Source organism: Schistocerca americana, chromosome 6 (assembly GCF_021461395.2).
Source record: "Schistocerca americana isolate TAMUIC-IGC-003095 chromosome 6, iqSchAmer2.1, whole genome shotgun sequence".
Classification (NCBI taxonomy): Eukaryota; Metazoa; Arthropoda; class Insecta; order Orthoptera; family Acrididae; genus Schistocerca; species Schistocerca americana.
The window spans coordinates 322,700,466-322,722,288 of NC_060124.1; the positions used below are offsets into that span (position 1 = coordinate 322,700,466).

At 41.3% G+C, this 21,823-nt stretch overlaps 1 protein-coding gene across 9 annotated transcripts in view; it reads right to left on the reverse strand.

Moving 5' to 3' along the window:
- LOC124619857 (mitochondrial ribonuclease P catalytic subunit) overlaps positions 1–21,823 on the reverse strand; it is a 134,356-nt gene that overhangs the window by 26,614 nt on the left and 85,919 nt on the right. For all 9 annotated transcript variants that reach the window (XR_006980148.1, XR_006980149.1, XR_006980147.1 and 6 more), the window contains exon 8: positions 16,686–16,829. Coding sequence is in view for 4 of the 9 variants with exons in the window: in XM_047146472.1 (XP_047002428.1) it covers positions 16,686–16,829 (144 nt within the window). In the remaining 5 variants the exon portion in view is untranslated. The remainder of the gene's footprint in view (positions 1–16,685; positions 16,830–21,823) is intronic.

Below are 21,823 nucleotides of genomic sequence, written 5' to 3' on the forward strand. Positions count from 1 at the left end.
TAGAAAATATCACCAACTAAAATTACAGTCAATACCAATAAAGCTATCCATTAACTTCATGCAATACTGATATGGGACTATTTTGCCATTGATCATAGAGGCTGTCAAAACATCACCTTTGGAGTCCAAGGTACATGTTCCTTCTTTTAAATTGATGACTGCTCCTGCATTACACAAAAAATGTAGACCCCAAACACATGGTACAGTCATTTTTGGAACAATCAATAAGGTACTTTCTATTGAAGCCCCCCCCCCCCCCCCCCCCCCCCGCATTATAATGTTGACTCGTGCCTGCTTTGAGACCTTTTGCAGTTTTGGACTAAATACTCCCTATACAGTACATCCAGTAACAGGAAATGTGCTCCCCGACTAATTTGTTTAAAACAATCCTGCGTCATTACGCTAATAGCTGCTCCAGTATCAATCAAAATTTCAACATAGATACCATTTATTACTGCTTGAACTACTGCCTGCAAAATTCATCCACACTTACTCGAAATGTAAGGTGTTTCTTCAATCAGTTCCTCCCTTAGATCCAAATCATCATCATACCTCAGTACATTCTACTTTAAAATGATGCCTGTCCTCCTCATCCTCTCCAGTCATCCTAGGAAGGCTTTCGGTGACCGGTTCTAGTTTAATCATTTGGTAGATGTCATATTCGGTGCTTTGTGTACTTCAATACGTACAGTATTGTCGGAATTTGGAAGTTGTTCCCTTCACGACTTTATTGCTCCGTTACCAAGTGGTATCGGTCCTCGTGATGGTTGTGCTTGTTGAGCTACATTTGCATCTACCCTTTTAACTTCAGGTGTTGAAGGATCTTTCCACAGTTGTATACTATCAGGATTGTCTTCTGGGTATACATCATGTCTGTGAGAATTACCATACTGATTATTCAAATCATTCTGTCCGAGCTTGCGATTTGGTTTTCCTGTACTAATCTGATTCACCTGATTATTATTATTATTTCCATAGGTTTCTTTAGTATAATAGGTGCTACGTTTCTGTTGCTGAATGTATGTGATGTATTCTATACTCCAAATGAATAGGTCAATATTGGTATAGCATAAGTATTTATAGCTTTTGTCTTGTTTCTTGCTGTCAATTCTGTTTTCAGTATTTTTGTTAGTCTTTGTCTATATTTTTCTTTTAGTTCTTCTTTAATATTTGTACTATCTATTCCTATTTTTTGCCTGTATCCTAGATATTTATAGGCATCTGTTTTTTCCATCGCTTCTATGCAGTCGCTGTGGTTTTCCAATAAGTAATCTTCTTGTTTAGTCTGTTTTCCCTTGACTATGCTATTTTTCTTACATTTATCTGTTCCGAAAGCCATATTTATATCATTGCTGAATACTTCTGTTATCTTTAGTAATTGGCTGAGTTGCTGATTTGTTGCTGCCAGTAGCTTTAGATCATCCATGTACAGCAAATGTGTGATTTTGTGTTGGTATGTTCCAGTAATATTATATCCATAATTTGTATTATTTAGCATGTTGGATAGTGGGTTCAGAGCAAGGCAGAACCAGAAAGGACTTAATGAGTCTCCTTGGTATATTCCACACTTAATCTGTATTGGCTGTGACGTGATATTATTTGAATTTGTTTGGATATTAAGTGTGGTTTTCCAATTTTTCATTACTATGTTTAGGAACTGTATCAATTTAGGATCTACTTTGTATATTTCCAGTATCTGTAGTAACCATGAGTGGGGTACACTATCAAAAGCTTTTTGGTAATCAATGTATGCGTAGTGTAGCGACCTTTGTTTAGTTTTAGCTTGATATCTCACTATTATTATTATTACTAATAATAATAATATTACGTTGTGAGTTAGACATTTGATTATTATACTATACTTAGGCATCTTCTAGCATCATATCGATCAAATCGACCACAGACAGGAACTGTTCCACGTCATAGTCAGGGACATTTATAAGTTTCTCATGTATATGAATAGGTAATCTTTCTTTCAAAATACGTATCACTTCTCTATTGGAAACAGGATCATTCCAGTACCTCATTTTATTAATGTATTTCTTGAAATACTGTCTTAACGAACCTTGTTTACTCTTATAAAATTCCAGTTGATACACCTCCTTTCGTAGCCTCTCTTTTTTGCTACTCGACCAGTATTTCACTAAGAAAAGTTGTTCAAACTCTGCGCATGTATTGCAATTCTCACTTGCTTCTGTAGCCCACAGTGATGGTTCACCTGTGACCTTGGACACAATAAATTGAAGTCTATCATGTTCAGACCAACTGTGAGGAAAAATTGCTTAAAATTGTTGGCGAAAATTTTTTATGGTTATCATCTTTTGCAGTCAAAGAGGTAGGAAACTGTCTGTTTTTGAATATGCTTGTCTCAACCATTAAAGATGACAAGTACCTGCTTTGGACAAAAGTGTCATTTTCATTTCCATAACAGTCACAAAATTTATCGGGTGTATTACATTTTACTTCACTACAGGATTTATTATTCCTAAGCCTGTCTTCGGAATAGTTGTCGTTAGTCAATACATTTCGTGAAGATTTTTGTTCTAATTCTGACAATTTACAATTTGTTTCACTTTGCCACTTAGGTAATTCTTCAGTTACTTTATCTTTAACAGTCTGAAACTCACTAGTAAGTAACTTGATATGTTCATCATTTGCCATCTGTTTTTCCTTAACTACCCCAGCTTGTTTCAACTTGAGAGTGGTACTGACTTTCTCTTCGATTTCCTTATTTTTAACTTCCATCCACTCAGAAAGATCATCATTTAATTTTTTAGTTTGGTCCCTTAAATATTTATCTATGGCCTTGCAAGTGTTTATTTCGAATTCTGACATCTTTTTAGACAGATCCTCAATTTGCACATTAGCCTTCAAGTAACTACTTTCACAGTTACAGATTTTATCTGACAAATCACTATGCCCTTTAGAAATAGTTTCGCATTTATTCTCCATCCCATTAATTTTACCCATAAATTCAGTGTGTAGATTACTCATATCCATAGAAACTTTTATTTCTAATTCACTAAACTTTTAAGTTCTCGTATTTCTCATTTAATAGTCTATTATCATATTTAAGTGACTCGAACTTGTTGTCAAATTTTTCATTGAGTAAACCCATTTAGGGGTTGAATTTTTCAGTTTGGGGATCAAATTTAGTATCAAACTTATCATTTAAACATGGCATATTCTCAGTTAACTGACGCTGCACACTCGCCATGAATTTAATAACATCTTTCAGCTCTGTAACATTTGATGTAAGACTCACACTTTCCTTTTTAACTTCGGTATTTATAGATTCCTGTAGATTACTATTTCTACTTGTACTCAGGTCTGCTTCTACTGTCACCTCCACATCAATGATATTACTATCACTTAAATTATGTGATTACTTTTGGTACTCTTTCACCAAGGTTTTCTTGACTCAAATTATGCGATTGCTGGTCTATAATTGGTTCCCTAGTTACCTCCTCATGAAGATTATATCCACTTTCACTTCCCTCACCTGTCACTTCCAAACTCTGGGTGGCATTATCTCGCGCTCTCCTTGTTCGGGTATACATTTTTCCTAATACATTTATACACAGTTACACTACTGGCCATTAAAATTGCTACACCACGAAGATAACATGCTACAGATGCGAAATTTAACCGACAGGAAGAAGATGCTGTGATATGCAAATGATTAGTTTTTCAGAGCATTCACACAAGGTTGGCGCAAGTGGTGACACCTACAACAGCTGACATGAGGAAAGTTTCCAACTGACTTCCCATACACAAACAGCAGTTGACCGGCGTTGCCTGCTGAAACGTTGTTGTGATGCCTCGTGTAAGGAGGAGAAATGCGTACCATCATGTTTCCAACTTTGATAAAGGTCAGATTGTAGCCTATCGCGATTGCGGTTTATCATATCGCGACATTGCTGCTCGTGTTGGTCAAGATCCACTGACTGTTGGCAGAATATGGAATCAGTGAGTTCAGGAGGGTAATATGGAACAACATGCTGGATCCCAAAGACCTCGTATCACTAGCAGTCGAGATGACAAGCATCTTATCCGCATGGCTGTAATGGATCGTGCAACCACGTCTTGATCCCTGAGTCAACAGGTGGGGGTGTTTGCAAGACAACAACCATCTGCACGAACAGTTCGAAGACGTTTGCAGCAACATGGACTATCAGCTCGGAGACCATGGCAGCGGTTACCATTGACGCTGCATCACAGACAGGAGCGCCTGCGATGGTGTACACAACGACGAACCTGGGTACACAAATGGCAAAACGTCGTTTTTTTCAGATGAATCCAGGTTCTGTTTACAGCATCATGATGGTCGCATCCGTGTTTGGCAACATCGGAGTGAACGCACATTGGAAAAGTGTATTCGTCATTGCCATACTGGCGTTATCACTCGGTGTGATGGTATGGGGTGCCATTGCTTATGCATCTCGGTCACCTACATCTACATCTACATTTATACTCCGCAAGCCACCCAAAGGTGTGTGGCAGAGGGCATTTTACGTGCCACTGTCATTACCTCCCTTTCCTGTTGCAGTCGCGTATGGTTCGCGGGAAGATCGACTGTCTGAAAGCCTCCGTGCGCGCTCTAATCTCTCTAATTTTACATTCGTGATCTCCTCGGGAGGTATAAGTAGGGGGAAGCAATATATTCGATACCTCATCCAGAAACGCACCCTCTCGAAAGCTGGCGAGCAATCTACACCGCGATGCAGAGCGCCTCTCTTGCAGAGTCTGCCACTTGAGTTTATTAAACATCTCCGTAACGCTATCACGGTTACCAAATAACCCTGTGACGAAACGCACCGCTCTTCTTTGGATCTTCTCTATCTCCTCCGTCAAACCGATCTGGTACGGATCCCACACTGATGAGCAATACTCAAGTATAGGTCGAACGAGAGTTTTGTAAGCCACCTCCTTTGTTGATGGACTACATTTTCTAAGCACTCTCCCAATGAATCTCAACCTGGTACCCGCCTTACCAACAATTAATTTTATATGATCATTCCACTTCAAATCGTTCTGCACGCATACTCCCAGATATTTTACAGAAGTAACTGCTACCAGTGTTTGTTCCGCTATCATATAATCATGCAAAAAAGGATCCTTCTTTCTATGTATTCGCAATACATTACATTTGTCTATGTTAAGGGACAGTTGCCACTCCCTGCACCAAGTGCCTATCTGCTGCAGATCTTCCTGCATTTCGTTACAATTTTCTAATGCTGCAACTTCTCTGTATACTACAGCATCATCCGCGAAAAGCTGCATGGAACTTCCGACACTATCTACTAGGTCATTTATACGAGGGCCGTTCAGAAAGTAACCTCCGGTTGATTTAAAAAAATACACCAAGTTAAATAAAAATATTTTAATATATACATCTTACAACTACATCTTTGCACTATTTTTCTACATAGTCTCCATAGGGATTGAGGCACTTATCGTATCTCTTCACAAGCTTTGAAATTCCTTCTGCATAAAAATCACCTGCTTGTGCCTGGAGCCAGCCTGTGACCGCATCTTTGAGCTCTTCGTCGTCATCAAACCGCTGTGACCCGAGCCATTTCTTCAAATGCATGAAGAGGTGATAATCACTTGGCGCTGTAAGGTGGATAGTTGATAACATCCCACTTGAAGGACTCAAGAAGGGCCGTTGTTCTACGAGCAGAGTGAGGACGGGCGTTATCGTGCAAAAAAACGATACCGGAAGTCAGCATACCACGGCGTTAGTTCTGTATAGCCCGTCGTAACTTTTTTATTGTTTCACAGTACACGTCTTGATTAATGGTCGTACCACGTTCCATGAATTCAACCAACAACACCCCTTTGGCATCCCAAAACACTGTTGCCATCAGTTTTCTGGCAGAAAAATCTTGCGAGGCTTTTCTTGGTTTGGTAGGCGAATTTGAATGTGCCCACATCTTTGATTGTTCTTTTGTCTCAGGGTTCACGTACTTAATCCAGGTTTCGTCACTGGTCACGATTCTGTTTAACAATGGTTCTCCTTCGTCCTCATAACGTGACAGAAAGTCTAATGCAGAGGCCATTCTTTGAGTTTTGTGGTGGTCGGTAAGAATTTTGGGCACCCATCGTGCACAGAACTTACGGTAACCCAATCTTGCTGTCACTATCTCGTACAAGAGAGTCTTAGAAATCTGTGGAAAACCAGTAGACAACTCCGACATTGAGAAACGTCGATTTTCACGAACTTTTGCATCAACTGTCTGAACGAGTTCGTCAGTCACCAATGATGCTTTACCACTCCTCTCTTCATCATGAGCGTTTTCTCGTCCACTTTTAAATAAACGTACCCATTCACGGACAACTCCTTCACTCATAACTCTTGGTCCGTACACGGCACAAAGCTCACGATGAATAGCTGCTGCAGAATATCCTTTGGCTGTAAAAAACCTTATGACAGCACACACTTCACATTTGGCGGGGTTTTCTATTGCAGCACACATTTCAAACTGCCACAAAAACTAAACTAGCGCAGGTACGACGTTCACTCGACCACCGCTTGATGCCGACTGACCTGTTGAGTGCGGGAACGCACAGATGGTGTCGCTACTCCCCCCACAACCCGCACTGTGACCAATCGGAGGTTACTTCTTGAACCGCCCTCGTATATTTTGTGAAAAGCAATGGTCCCATAACACTCCCCTGTGGCACGCCAGAGGTTACTTTAACGTCTGTAGACGTCTCTCCATTGATAACAACATGCTGTGTTCTGTTTGCTAAAAACTCTTCAATCCAGCCACACAGCTGGTCTGATATTCTGTAGGCTCTTACTTTGTTTATCAGGCGACAGTGTGGAACTGTATCGAACGCCTTCCGGAAGTCAAGAAAAATAGCATCTACCTAGGAGCCTGTATCTAATATTTTCTGGGTCTGATGAACAAATAAAGCGAGTTGGGTCTCACACGATCGCTGTTTCCGGAATCCATGTTGATTCCTACATAGTACATTCTTGGTTTCCAAAAACGACATGATACTCGAGCAAAAAACATGCTAAAATTCTACAACAGATCGACGTCAGAGATATAGGTCTATAGTTTTGCGCAACTGCTCGACGACCCTTCTTGAAGACTGGGACTACCTGTACTCTTTTCCAATCATTTGGAACCCTCCGTTCCTCTAGAGACTTGCGGTACACGGCTGTTAGAAGGGGGGCAAGTTCTTTCGCGTACTCTGTGTAGAATCGAATTGGTATCCCGTCAGGTCCAGTGGACTTTCCTCTATTGAGTGATTCCAGTTGCTTTTCTATTCCTTGGACACTTATTTCGATGTCAGCCATTTTTTCGTTTGTGCGAGGATTTAGAGAAGGAATTGCAGTGCGGTCTTCCTCTGTGAAACAGCTTTGGAAAAAGGTGTTTAGTATTTCAGCTTTACGCGTGTCATCCTCTGTTTCAATGCCATTATCATCCCGGAGTGTCTGGATATGCTGTTTCGAGCCACTTACTGATTTAACGTAAGACCAGAACTTCCTAGGATTTTCTGTCAAGTCGGTACATAGAATTTTACTTTCGAATTCACTGAACGCTTCACACATAGCCCTCCTTACGCTACCTTTGACATCGTTTAGCTTCTGTTTGTCTGAGAGGTTTTGGCTGCGTTTAAACTTGGAGTGAAGCTCTCTTTGCTTTCGCAGTAGTTTCCTAACTTTGTTGTTGTACCACGGTGGGTTTTTCCCGTCCCTCACAGTTTTACTCGGCACGTACCTGTCTAAAACGCATTTTACGATTGCTTTGAACTTTTTCCATAAACACTCAACATTGTCAGTGTCGGAACAGAAATTTTCGTTTTGATCTGTTAGGTAGTCTGAAATCTGCCTTCTATTACTCTTGCTAAACAGATAAACCTTCCTCCCTTTTTTTATATTCCTATTAACTTCCATATTCAGGGATGCTGCAACGGCCTTATGATCACTGATTCCCTGTTCTGTACATACAGAGTCGAAAAGTTCGGGTCTGTTTGTTACCAGTAGGTCCAAGATGTTATCTCCACGAGTCAGTTCTCTGTTTAATTGCTCGAGGTAATTTTCGGATAGTGCACTCAGTATAATGTCACTCGATGCTCTGTCCCTACCACCCGTCCTAAACATCTGAGTGTCCCAGTCTATATCTGGTAAATTGAAATCTCCACCTAAGACTATAACATGCTGAGAAAATTTATGTGAAATGTATTCCAAATTTTCTCTCAGTTGTTCTGCCACTAATGCTGCTGAGTCGGGAGGTCGGTAAAAGGAGCCAATTATTAACCTAGCTCGGTTGTTGAGTGTAGCCTCCACCCATAATAATTCACAGGAACTATCCACTTCTACTTCACTACAGGATAAACTAGTACTAACAGCGACGAACACTCCACCACCGGTTGCATGCAATCTATCCTTTCTAAACACCGTCTGTACCTTTGTAAAAATTTCGGCAGAATTTATCTCTGGCTTAAGCCAGCTTTCTGTACCTATAATGATTTCAGCTTTGGTGCTTTCTATCAGCGCTTGAAGTTCTGGTACTTTACCAACGCAGCTTCGACAGTTGACAATTACAATTCCGATTGCTGCTTGGTCCCCGCATGTCCTGACTTTGCTCCGCACCCGTTGAGGCTGTTGCCCTTTCTGTACTTGCCCAAGGCCATCTAACCTAAAAAACCGCCCAGCCCACGCCACACAACCCCTGCTACCCGTGTAGCCGCTTGTTGCGTGTAGTGGACTCCTGACCTATCCAGCGGAACCCGAAACCCCACCACCCTATGGCGCAAGTCGAGGAATCTGCAGCCCACACGGTCGCAGAACCGTCTCAGCCTCTGATTCAGACCCTCCACTCAGCTCTGTACCAAAGGTCCGCAGTCAGTCCTGTCGACGATGCTGCAGATGGTGAGCTCTGCTTTCATCCCTCTAGCGAGACTGGCAGTCTTCACCAAATCAGATAGCCGCCGGAAGCCAGAGAGGATTTCCTCCGATCCATAGCGACACACATCATTGGTGCTGACATGAGCGACCACCTGCAGATGGGTGCACCCTGTACCCTTCATGGCATCCGGAAGGACCCTTTCCACATCTGGAATGACTCCCCCCGGTATGCACACGGAGTGCACATCTTGTTCACATTGACGGCACTTTGAACAGTGGACATTACATTTCAGATGTGTTACGACCCAAGACTCTACCCTTCATTCGATCCCTGTGAAACCCCATTTCAGCAGGATAATGCATGACTGCATGTTGCAGGTCCTGTATGGGCCTTTCTGATTCAGAAAATGTTCAACTGCTGCCCTGGCCAGCACATTCTCCAGATCTCTCACCAATGGTGACCGAGCAACTGGCTCGTCACAATACGCCAGTCACTACTCTTGATGAACTGTGGCATTGTGTTGAAGCTGCATAGGCAGCTGTACCTGTACACGCCATCCAAGCTCTGTTGGACACAATGCCCAGGCATATCAAGGCCGTTATTACAGCCAGAGGTGGTTGTTTTGGGTACTGATTTCTCAGGATCTATGCACCCAAATTGCGTGAAAATGTAATCACATGTCAGTTCTAGTATAATATATTTGTCCAATGAATACCCGTTTATCATCTGCATTTCTTCTTGGTGTAGCAATTTTAATGGCCAGTAGTGTAAAATATCAATATCAACTCAAAATATACTTTCACCAACATAGAACTGGTCTTTTATACTAAGGCTATCCTACTCATAACTGTGAGTATCTCACTTTAGCTGTGAGTACTTATCCTTTCCAATGGGTCGAAGTTCGTGCCTTGGGCCTGAAGTTGTTAGTATATCCTTTTCAAGCCCCAAGTTGCGGCACCAAATATACTGATGCCTCTTCTTTAGTCTTTTTCTTCTTCTTGTTTATCCCGGCTTCTTGTTAAGAGACACTATACAACAAGTTCCATAGTAGTGTAGGACAATCAATGAAGTTACACAACAGTTAAATTATTTAATTTTGAAACTGCTGTTTTATTGGCACTTATGGAAAGAAAAACACTCTCATGCGGTCAGCAAACTTTGTGTGTGTAATGGGCCTTAATACGTCGCAAATCATTCTAATAAATTAATTAAGCTGCTTTACAGTGTTGCTAGGCAACGTAATCAACAAGGTGATACGTGACTCAATTAAAACTGGAACTCGATATTTTGAATAAACTTTCAGTTCTTTATTCGTGTCCCAAAATTAATTTCCAACTTTGTGCATTAAGTCCAAATGCATTTGCAACTAATGTACATGAGCTCGATCACGCATTGCCATGTAACGTATTTCAAATTGAGTGCGTAGGTTTCAGTTTTCCCTAATGGGCTAAATGACTCTTTTGTAATAACGTGATGTGTCTATCTCATGTAAATTTTAAATGAAACTGGATTAACTCTCCACTCGGGTCAAGATCACAAAAAAAAAATTCCCCCACATAGGTCACCGAACTGTACACGCGCACTTTTAGCACTCTAAGTGATAACTTGTCTCAGAGTAAAAGCCACACATAAATCCACACTTTTTGTTTAAGCATACGAAATTCAAAACACATTTATATTAAACAAATAAATTATGGCATGTAATTACTAATTAAACACTTCCGATTCTGAATAAACTTCAAGAACTCGTATTTCATAATCAACAAAATTTAATCGCCTGAGAGAAATTATTAGTTTGCTAAAACGGATTCAGATTACAGTCAACTTGCATCTCAATGATGATGTCATGAATCGACACTTGCTTAGAATGAATGAAATACCTGTACTGAAAATACTGTCCATCGAGTAATTTACTGACTTTTATAACAAATTTGGTACCCCTTGAATCACTACACTTCCATGTTAAAGCGATTGCATAGGCTTTTTCCCTAGATAATTTTGTTAACAATGTGAATAAATTCTCTCTCTCTCTCTATTCATTTAGTCGGTTCAGACTCTTCGTGACCCCATGAACCAAATCACGCCACTTTTTCCTGTCTTGCACTTTCTCCCGTAGACCTTCCAGGTTGGAACACATTGCTTCTGTGATGCCATCGATCCATCTCATCCTCTGACGTCCTCTTCTTCTAGTTCCTTCAATCTTCCCCAGTATTAATGTTTTTTCCAGTGAGGCATGTCTTCGCATTGTGTGTCCAAAGTAGGTCAGCTTTTGTTTTAACATTAGACCTTCCAGGGAGAAATCTGGTTTTATTTGCTCCAATATTGATCTGTTGGTTCTCTTTGCAGTCCATGGAACTCTAAGAAGTTTCCTCCAACACCACAATTCGAGGGAGTCAATTCTACGCCGTTCAGCCTTTCTAATGGTCCAGGTCTCACATCCATACATCACAACTGGAAAGACCATAGCCCTCACAATACGGATCTTTGTTGCTAGTGTTGTATCTCTGGACCTTATAACCTTGTCAAGGTTTGACATCGCCTGTCTACCGAGCAACAGCCATCTCCGGATTTCATGGCTGCAGTCGCCGTCAGCAGAGATCTGGGAACCAAGATAACTGAATGTGGTCACTACCTCCATGGTTTCTCCTGCTATATCCCACGAATTGGTAGGTGTAGTTGCCATAATTTTCGTTTTCTTCACATTCAGCATAAGACCGGCCTTTTCACTTTCGTCTTTCACCTTCAATTCTTCTTCACTTTCTGCCAACAGGATCGTATCACCCGCGTACCTGAGGTTGTTTACATTTATTCCAGCTAATTTAATTCCTGTTAGCTGGAATAAATTATAATTATGTTATTACTATGTAAAAAGGCACTGGAGACCATGCATTCCTTACACAAAAAATATTCTGTAAATATTCCCCAACAACCTTCAAAATTTTGTTGTTTCAACTTCATATTCAACATCGTTCTTAGTAGCTTCATTCTTGTTTGACAGGCGAGAAGTAAATGCTCATCTTTTGTGGTACAGGGGTCAGATTTTTAAGATTAACAGGCTTACATCAATTTGGACATAGGTCCAAGTACACCTTATTTGTTGATGAAATGTGAGGTTTTAATGTTAACAAATACTGGATTACAAAATGATTGCTTATTTTTCTAAGCTATTTAAAAATTACTCAAAAACAGTGTACATGGCTCATTTAAAATGAAACAGTTTTCATGTACACTGGGCAACACAATTAGAGGGCCACTTTTTTGAGACCCCATCATTTTCTTCCACTGTTACACAGTGGCTCAAAGGTGCCTACAACCTTCCTCTGTAATGGTGCAAAAGTGTGGCACCCTGTGACATCACCCTTGGGCTCAGTGATGCTTCAGACAGCACAATGTCAACACATACAGAAAATCAGCCAGAGCTCAGAAGCTTGAGATGGAATGTGGGTTACAGATGTCACATTGGCACCAAATTCACCACAACTCTGCCCAATGCCATTATATATGTGTCACACAATGGGAAGATCATCACACTCTCAGTTACACACATCTCATCCCTTCTCTTTTTTCCCCTGCGATGGAGGCCAGAACCGTGACACCTAGTGTCGAAATCATGGGGTTTTTTCATGTGCGACAAAGCAAATCATAACAGACACACCACCACTTTGAATCGACATGAAAAAGACTCTGGAGGTGGCACAGAGGATGTCCATGAGACCACAATTCACAGTTAGAACCGACAGTCTGCAGTGTGATTTCTAGCACAACAATGTGCTTGACTGTCTTAGTCAATTCTGATACCCCTCTGCTACTGTACAATTCAACCCTTCTCTAAGGACATTGTGCGGCTGCAGTTCCACTGAACGTGACTGACCTCTTAGGAGTGGAGAGCAACTGCAATTTTTCTGTCCAAAATCATTCAATACACAGAAGAGTGCGGCATTGAGACGCAAGTGAATAAAAGAGCAAAGGGTCCCTCTAAGACCACAACCCCCCCCCCCCCCCTAAATGTTTGGGAACACCCTCAGAACCACCCATGCACCTGTAATGGACAGCTGAAAAATGCTCCTGTACAGAGACATGCATACACTTATGACTCCATGCTGGCAGGATAAGCAACCCTAACAAAACAACCTCAGCTGAGTTGTCACCACACCACTGCATTAGTGCCTGCAGGCCACATGGGAAATCTGCAGGGTGCCAAAAGTGTTGCCTATCCCACTGGTGCACAGTCATTGGTCTCTGTACGAGGACATTTTGAAACTGCTGAACAAAATTCCATGGCTCAAACTTACGGGTTTCTTAGTTTCATTCCTGTAAGCGTCAATGTTGAACCCCATCCCCATTGTGATCTCGCCAAAGGATTATGTGAAACAGGAGGACTGGAAAAGCATAAACACTCTTTGGTGCTTCGGATAACATTCAAATTTTGTCCAATGGTTTTGAATGTTCCTTTGTGGTTCCATCCAGTATATAAAAATAAAAACTGCGGTCACACTTCTGTCCCAAAGAGATCAAGTCACATTCATGTCCTTGGGGGGGGGGGGGGGGGGGTCAACGTGTCTAAGGTTGTCAAGAACATCATTCTGTTACACATTACACTGGAAACTGTCAGTTTCAAACACAAAATGAGTGTAAATGAATGACCCACAGAAAGTGACGGCTTCATTGATGACAACTGTGCCATCTCCTAAGGCCATTACACAGTGATTCTGAGTGTGTTTGGAATGTTTTCCCTGGCAACCCATACGAAAACTGTGAGATTTTAACACAGGGTATTGTGGTTCCATCACAGAGGTGTCAAGAGAAGGGGTGAGAGGTGAGTAAGGGGGAGTGTGATGATATTTCCATCACGTGACACATAGGCGGTGGTATTGGGCAGAGCTGCAGCAAAAATTTGGTGCCATTGTCACACCATTAACCCACATTACACCTCATATGAACTTCTGAGCTTTGGCCTTTCTTCCATGCATGTCAACACCTTGCTGTCTGAAGCATTGCTGTGCCCAAGGGTGATGTTGCAGGGCACCACACTATTGCATCATTACTAAACTTCATGAAATGATAGGATCCCAAACTTTTCCTGCGCAGTGCATTTAGCAACCAATGTTAATGATTATTTGCAGTCTAGCAAAAACGTGCAGTGATGTTCCTCATATTAACAGTACAGATAGTTTGATAATCTACGCTATTATGTACACAGCCTGACAAAAAAAGTGAAGCACCCAGAAGCAGAGGAGGAGATGAAATAAACTTCACAGGTTGAGAAGGTATGTGATGCTATTTTAGTGGTTACAAGTGCCAGTCAAATTTACAAAGAACTTAACTGTATGAGCTCACTTACCAATATGAATTAGATCCTCTCTGGCCTCAACTTCACAGGTTGAGAGGGTATGTGATGCTATTTTAGTGATTACAAGTGCCAGTCAAATTTACAAAGAACTTAACTGTATGAGCCCACTTACCAATATGAATTAGATCCTCTCTGGCCTCGGCGCATGCATTGATTCAGTTGGGAATGGTACCATGAAGGCATTGCATCTGCTCCTGAGGTAAGCTGGCCCACAGCTGTATCCTAGATACTGGCACTGGAATGGAGTTGACATCCAAGCTGGTCCCACACATGTTCTATTAGGGACAGATCTGGAAATCTTGCTGGCCTCAACATCACACAGACCATTCATAGAAAACATACCATGTGTGGACAGCACTGTCTGTTGAAAAATGGCAGTACGATACTGTTGCATGAAAGGTAACGGATGAGGACGCAGGATGTCCATGATGTAATGGTGTGCTGTCAGAGTTTCCTCAATCACTACCAACTGTGACCTGAAGTCATAACCAATGGCTCCCTACACAATGACACCAGGAGTAAAACTGCTGTGCCTCTCCAAAACATTCTAAGAAAATGAGCTCTCCCCATGGCTGCCGCCATACTCTGTGACGACGGTTGTCCGATGTAGTGCAGAACCATGATTCATCACTGAACACACTGGCACCATTCATCAGTAGTCCATGCTTCCCAGTCACTGCATCACTCCAAACACAGCCATTTGTGTTGTGGTGTTCAAGGCAGCCTACACACATAACACTAATTCCATAGTCTGGCTGCTGCTAGTCTCCAACCAACTGTGTGGGATGACACAGAATGCTGCAAACACTTCATTACTTATTCTTGGATGGCAGGTACAAATGTGAAGGGGTTATAAGGTACTTGGAGCACAATATGGCAAACCTCCCATGTGTCTGTCACACATAGTCAAGCAGAACAATTGTTGTTGGGTATGTCTACTCTCATGTTCCCATGCAATCCAATTTCAGTCCACTGTCATATCTGTGTTCCTCACCAATTTCGATATCACAAGATTCAACCAGCCAGCCAAATGGAGACCCACAATGAAGTCACTTTCAAACCCTATGAGATGCTGATAATGCTTTCTCACACGAGTATGTTGCAATTCTGTGTCCTTCATAGTGATCACTTAACATCAGACATTGCTCACACCTCTTATTTACTCTACTAGGCCTTATAACAACACTAAACATGAACAACACTAATGCACTTTGGTGGATGTTCTATGTGTCACAAAGAATCGCAACTCTATAATCATTCACACACCTGGCTATTGTGTGTAAGCATATGAAGTTACATTGATATCTGATCATATCTTATAGGTGTTTCACTTTTTTGCCATGCAGTGTATTAACGTGCTACATTTGTCACTGCACAACTATGCTACAAACTGCCATTAAGATATCACGGTTAGCAAAACACACACAAATTTTGATGTCCAAGTCTGGGTTCTTCTATCGATCAGCAGCAGAGTGGTGCAATTTAAATTTGCAATCCATGTTCCTTGTGTTATTCTTGGAATTACAATATGCAGCTTTGATTTCGTAATTTCTTCTTGCATAATTTATCCATTATATTTGTTTACCAAGTAATAAACAGTTGCAGGATTTAGTATGCCCTGAAGTTTTGTAACTGAAAAATTTTAACTGTAATATAACCAAGTAGATGATATGAATATAATAGAGGGAAACATTCCACGTGGGAAAAATATATCTAAAAACAAAGATGATGTGACTTACCAAACGAAAGTGCTGGCACGTCGATAGACACACAAACAAACACAAATATACACACAAAATTCTAGCTTTCGCGACCAACGGTTGCTTCGTCAGGAAAGAGGGAAGGAGAGGGAAAGACGAAAGGATGTGGGTTTTAAAGGAGAGGGTAAGGAGTCATTCCAATCCCGGGAGCGGAAAGAGTTACCTTAGGGGGAAAAAAGGACGGGTATACACTCGCACGCACACACACACACACACACACACACACACACACACACACACACACACACACACATCCATCCACACATATACAGACACAAGCAGACTAAGGCCTTTTAATATGTCTGCTTGTGTCTGTATATGTGTGGATGGATGTGTGTGTGTGTGTGTGTGTGTGTGTGTGTGTGTGTGCGCGCGAGTGTATACCCGTCCTTTTTTCCCCCTAAGGTAAGTCTTTCCGCTCCCGGGATTGGAATGACTCCTTACCCTCTCCTTTAAAACCCACATCCTTTCGTCTTTCCCTCTCCTTCCCTCTTTCCTGACGAAGCAACCGTTGGTTGCGAAAGCTAGAATTTTGTGTGTATATTTGTGTTTGTTTGTGTGTCTATCGACGTGCCAGCACTTTCGTTTGGTAAGTCACATCATCTTTGTTTTTAGATATATAACCAAGTAGGTTAGGCAAAACTATCTATCATCATATGACAGGAGAAATGACAGCATTTTTAACACTGGCGGTAATTAGCAACTTACCTATACTTTTGAGAGGCACAACCAATGTTCTGGGACTTCCAAATGATTATATCTCTTATTTGGGGATGAGCCTGGGACCTCATAAGGCAGATGCCATGAACCATCATGATGATGCTGAGCAAATGGGTGGAATGGCAATGGATCCTGCATAAAAAGTTATACATGCATTATTTTTTAAATAATTAAGAATTTCTGTCCCATCATAATAAAATTAGGAATTACCACATAAATACAATGATAAGACAAAACATTATGACTACCTGATCGACAATGTGTCAGTTCACCTTTTGAATGCAATACAGACACAATTATGTCTGGCCAGGATTTGATAAGTACTTGATAGGTTTCCAGAGGCACTGCAACAGACGTTGATGTGCAGGTCACAATTCTCATAAATTACATGTTGATGGTTTGTGGGCTTGGAGCTAGTGCCTGATGGAGTCCCAGATGTATTCAACCAGATCCTGACATGCCTCCTCCTCCATCATTGTCTCCTATCGTCTGCACTTCAGGTGGGTCTCTCTCATCCTTCCTTTTTAACATTCCCTGGCCTTTTCCTCTTTTCTTCCTGACAAAGGAACTGTTCATTCTGAAAGGTAGGTAATGTGCCCTTTTACTTTTACACAGGGTGATTTTTCCTCCGTGTACAAACTCTTGGTATTGATCGATGACAGGATACAGAACAAAAAAAGGTGTAATGAACTTATGTCCAGAAATGCATGGTTTCCATGCTAGAGACCATTTATTCGATCGTACGTTGTTACAGAAACTGTGGTCCAATAAGCACTGTACCATGCAGCCGTAGTTGCAGAATGCATGGTTTCCTCCTAAAGGGTGGTATTATTCCTTATATGTCCTGCCACAGTAATTGGTAATGTTACGTCCGATTCACTTTTCTTGCTGACTCACCTTGTAGTGGATATGATACAGTGTTGTACACAATGGTTCTGTATTCAAATTTATAGCTTGCCGACATAGTGTTTACTTATGGAAAGGCAAATGGAAACGGGCGGCAGGCAGGTTGTATCAGGAGACCTATCCCCACCAACAACCACCACAGCATTCAATGTTTGCAACAGTGTTTCACCATTTGTCTGAGACAGGGTCATTTCAGGAAGCAAGAAATCGTCAAGGATCTACCCGAAATGTTCAGACACCAGACTTGGAGGAAAATATGACTAACACTGTGGAAGGTAATTGGCCTGACAGTACAGGGTAAGCCAACTATTACTACCCTTATCACTTACAGTGTGTGTGGGGCTTACTAGCCACAGACTTTCCATATCTGGAGCAGTTTTGTCACTGGGTTTCTTCACCCGGCAACCATGATTCTGGGATTTGTGTCATCCATCCTATTCACAGATGAGGCCATCTTAATGCGGAGTGGTATCTTCAACTTTCATAACAGTCATCTGTGGGATAGTATGCAGAACTCTCATCATATGGTGACAGCAAATCATCAGCATCGGTGCATCCTAAATGTGTGGGCTGGGATAATTGGCAACCGTATCTTGGGATCAGTCTTCCTTCCATGTCGCCTAACAGGCTGGAACTATCGATGTTTCTTGTGGGTGACTCTGCCTCTCCTGCTGGAAAAACGGCCACTGATGATTTGAATGGTTATGTGGCTGCTACATGATGGTGTTCCACCTCACTTCGCTGTTAATGTCCGGATGCATCTGAATTGTGTCTTCCCTGGCCAAAAAATCAGATGAGGAGTTCCAGTGCATGGCCTGCTCATTCACCAGTTCTCACCCCTTGCTATTTCTGGTTATGGGGCCGTCTCAAAAGCATCGTGCATGCAGAACCCATTCCAGATGCGGAGACACTGGAGCAGCGTACTGATGCTGCCTTTGACACTTTTTGATGCAGTTTGGCCAATGTGAACATATGAGACAGAACATGTTACGGTGCATAAACGCATGCATTAAGGCACATGGAAATCATTTCCACATTTCCAACACATACTGTAACTGTGGTTGCATGGTACAGCACATATTAGACCACAGTCTGTAACAATGTATGGTTGATGAATAAATGGTGCTGCCTCTGGATCACAGGGTCCCAGGTTCGATTCCCAGCCGGGTTGGGGATTTTCTCTGCCCAGGGACTAGGTGTTTGTGTTGTACTCGTCATCATCATCATCATCATCATTCGTGACTAGATTGGATTGTGTAAAAAATTGGGTCTTTGTATGGGCACTGATGAGCACCTATCTGGGTGCCCCACAAACCAATCATCATCATTGTCATTGAATAAACTGTCTCTAGCATGGAAATCATGCATCTGCGGACATAAGTTCATTAGACCTTTTTTTGTTCTGTATCCCCTCATTGATCAATCCCTAGAGTTTGTACACAGTGGAAAAAAATCACCCAGTATATGTCTATCATCAGTACTACACACTTTTGTCTCATGAAGGTAAGTAATGGCCAGAAATTAGTCTCATAACATATTATAAATATACTGCAGTTCTCAGCCAGATTGTTGCCTTTTCTTTTTCATCACTAAAATTGCTTTTACCTATGTAAATAAAAAAGTGACTTAGACAGCGTTTGTTTACCCATATACTGGAGGTGGTCACGGTGCTTGTGGAAATTCTCTCTTATGTAGTGAAAAAAGATTACATTTAATTCAAATTTTACATGTTCTTAATTTAATATCTGTCACATTGCTGGTTTAGTGGGTGTTAGATTATGAATGCACAGATTTACAAGTCCAGCACAGACATTCTCTAGGATTTTTTCTGGCATTTATTGTGTCCTTCACATCTGGCAATGTGAACATGGAAAATTTCCAGTCATATTATAATTGGGAGGCTACCTTAAATGGTAAGTCTCCCTACAAGTAGCTGGATGAGACAGTTTATTGGCTGTAGAGAGTAAAAAAAAAATGCTGCACTATTCAGTATACCGTTAAGAGATGCTACAATTTGCAGCTAAAGCTTTTGTTGCCCCACAACATATCCAGCTCTGGGTGGATCTGCTTCTGAAGTATTGCTTATAATAAGAATGCAGTTGATTTACCCAGAGGAAAGTCAGTCTAAGGATCCATTGATGTTGCACTCACCAAGAAGTAACAAGCATGGAGTGTAACAAAGAGGTGAAGCCAAAGTAATCTGAGGGGCAGATCCTGCACTTCACCCCTCCTAAGGCCTCTCCAGATATCAAGGGAGATAAGTTTCTTGAAACAGGGACTGTTTATGCTCTACCCCGAGAGGATCCTTGATTCCATCAAATGCCAATACTGTAAGCAGTATCATACTGATACTGATTGAATCACTAATTCTACAGCTGGAACTGGCCCATATTAGCTTAATCCCACAAGCTCTGCAAATTCTACTCCAGCAACATGAATGAAGTCAGTGTCGTTCCAAACAGTGTCAGCAGAGAGGCCACATAGAGAACGAGAAAGCATCACCACATACCATCTTATGGGTGTTACACTACAAAACCATTACTACTGATGAAACCCAGTAGAATGATAGCAACTTGCTGAGCTCCCAAAGCCTTTCTCAAGATCCAAACTAACATTGTGTGGAAAGTCCCATAAATATTCCAAGCATAATCAACTTACGTGCCAACCTCTTTACCAAGAGGCCTAATATACACCATGGAAAGGGTTATGGAAGCCCATCATTCATAACTAGGGACATAAAAATGTAGCATGTATTTTTGGAAAATTCACATTTACTTTGGGGGAAATTCACGTCTAATTTTTTCTGTGTTTGTAAATGATTAGATGCAAAAATTTAAAAATTTGAACTGCAATGTACCTGAAACTGAAGCCTTAGTGCTTTGAAAAAGTTTTTTTCATAAAAAAAGAAGTAAGTAAATAAAAGAGAGATTGGGGATGTTTTTGATGAAGATCTTTGCTTTTGCAAAAACTTCAACAGTATTTTCCCAAAATGTTCCTTGCTTGTTTTCTCCTTTCAGCTCTACTTAAGCTTTTAAAAAATGATTGTTTCTGTTGAAATGCAGCAGTATTTTCCCACCTGTGAACAGAGTGCTTCTCTGATTTAAGGTATTCCTCGGCATTATTTTTCTTCTCCCATTCAATTCGATAGTTAAAAAAATCTGCAGAATATAAATTTCAAACTTTCATCGGCATTCATCCCATGCAACTCATACTTGACAATGCTACAGACAGAACCAACAACATACTTAGCACAGAAGTAGAACCGAAAATAACTCTATTCACACATTAGGGGAAGACTTTCATTATACTCAAAATACATTAACAGGTTTGGTTTTTTGATCACTATGGTGCAGAAGGTGGACATAATAAACTGGCAGTTGGCTGCCAATGTAGGCAAACTAGAATTCTGACCGCTAGAGGAGTGAGTGAAACAAGTCCCACCTCTCCCTCACAGGACAGCCAGCCGACACCACTATTTTGTGTTTCTGCTAAAGCAGAACTGACCTACTGTCACAGAGATTGCAGATCCCTTCTGGTATTTTCAGGGTTGTAACCATATTCCATGATGGAGCAGGGTTAGGCTTATCACTCATTTCAAAATGAGGGAAGACAACAATGCCAAAACCACAGTTCAAAACACCCGATGCTGCCTTAAACAGCCATGTTAGAATGTCCACAATTAGCTAGCAGACAAACTTCGTTCTAAGATGCTAGGTTCAAAATGTGAGACATATGTTGAAATAAGCGGCATGCATCTCATACAGACCATTCAACCACCCACAGTCGACATGGCACCAGAGCATCGAGTGCGCTGATACAGTGTTTCATCCGTACACTTTTTGTTTTGTAAAAAAATACTTATGCACATTATTTTTCCAAACTGGGCTCTACCAGATGATGTGCAATATCAAAACCATTTTTTTATATTTATAAGCAGAAAATAAAACAATATTATGAGAAGGAAAGTTGCCACTCACCATATAGCATGGATGCTGAGTCGCAGATAGGCACAACAAAAAGATTTTCACACTTAAAGCTTTCGGCTAACTGCCTTTGACAACAATGGACACACATACGCACACATACACACACAAGCAAATGCAACTCACACACACACACACACACACACACACACCTGCAGTCTCAGGCTGGGAGAAATGTCCTGCCCACTATCCTTCCCACCTATCCCACAGTGGTATTCCACGGTCCACCAAACCTGA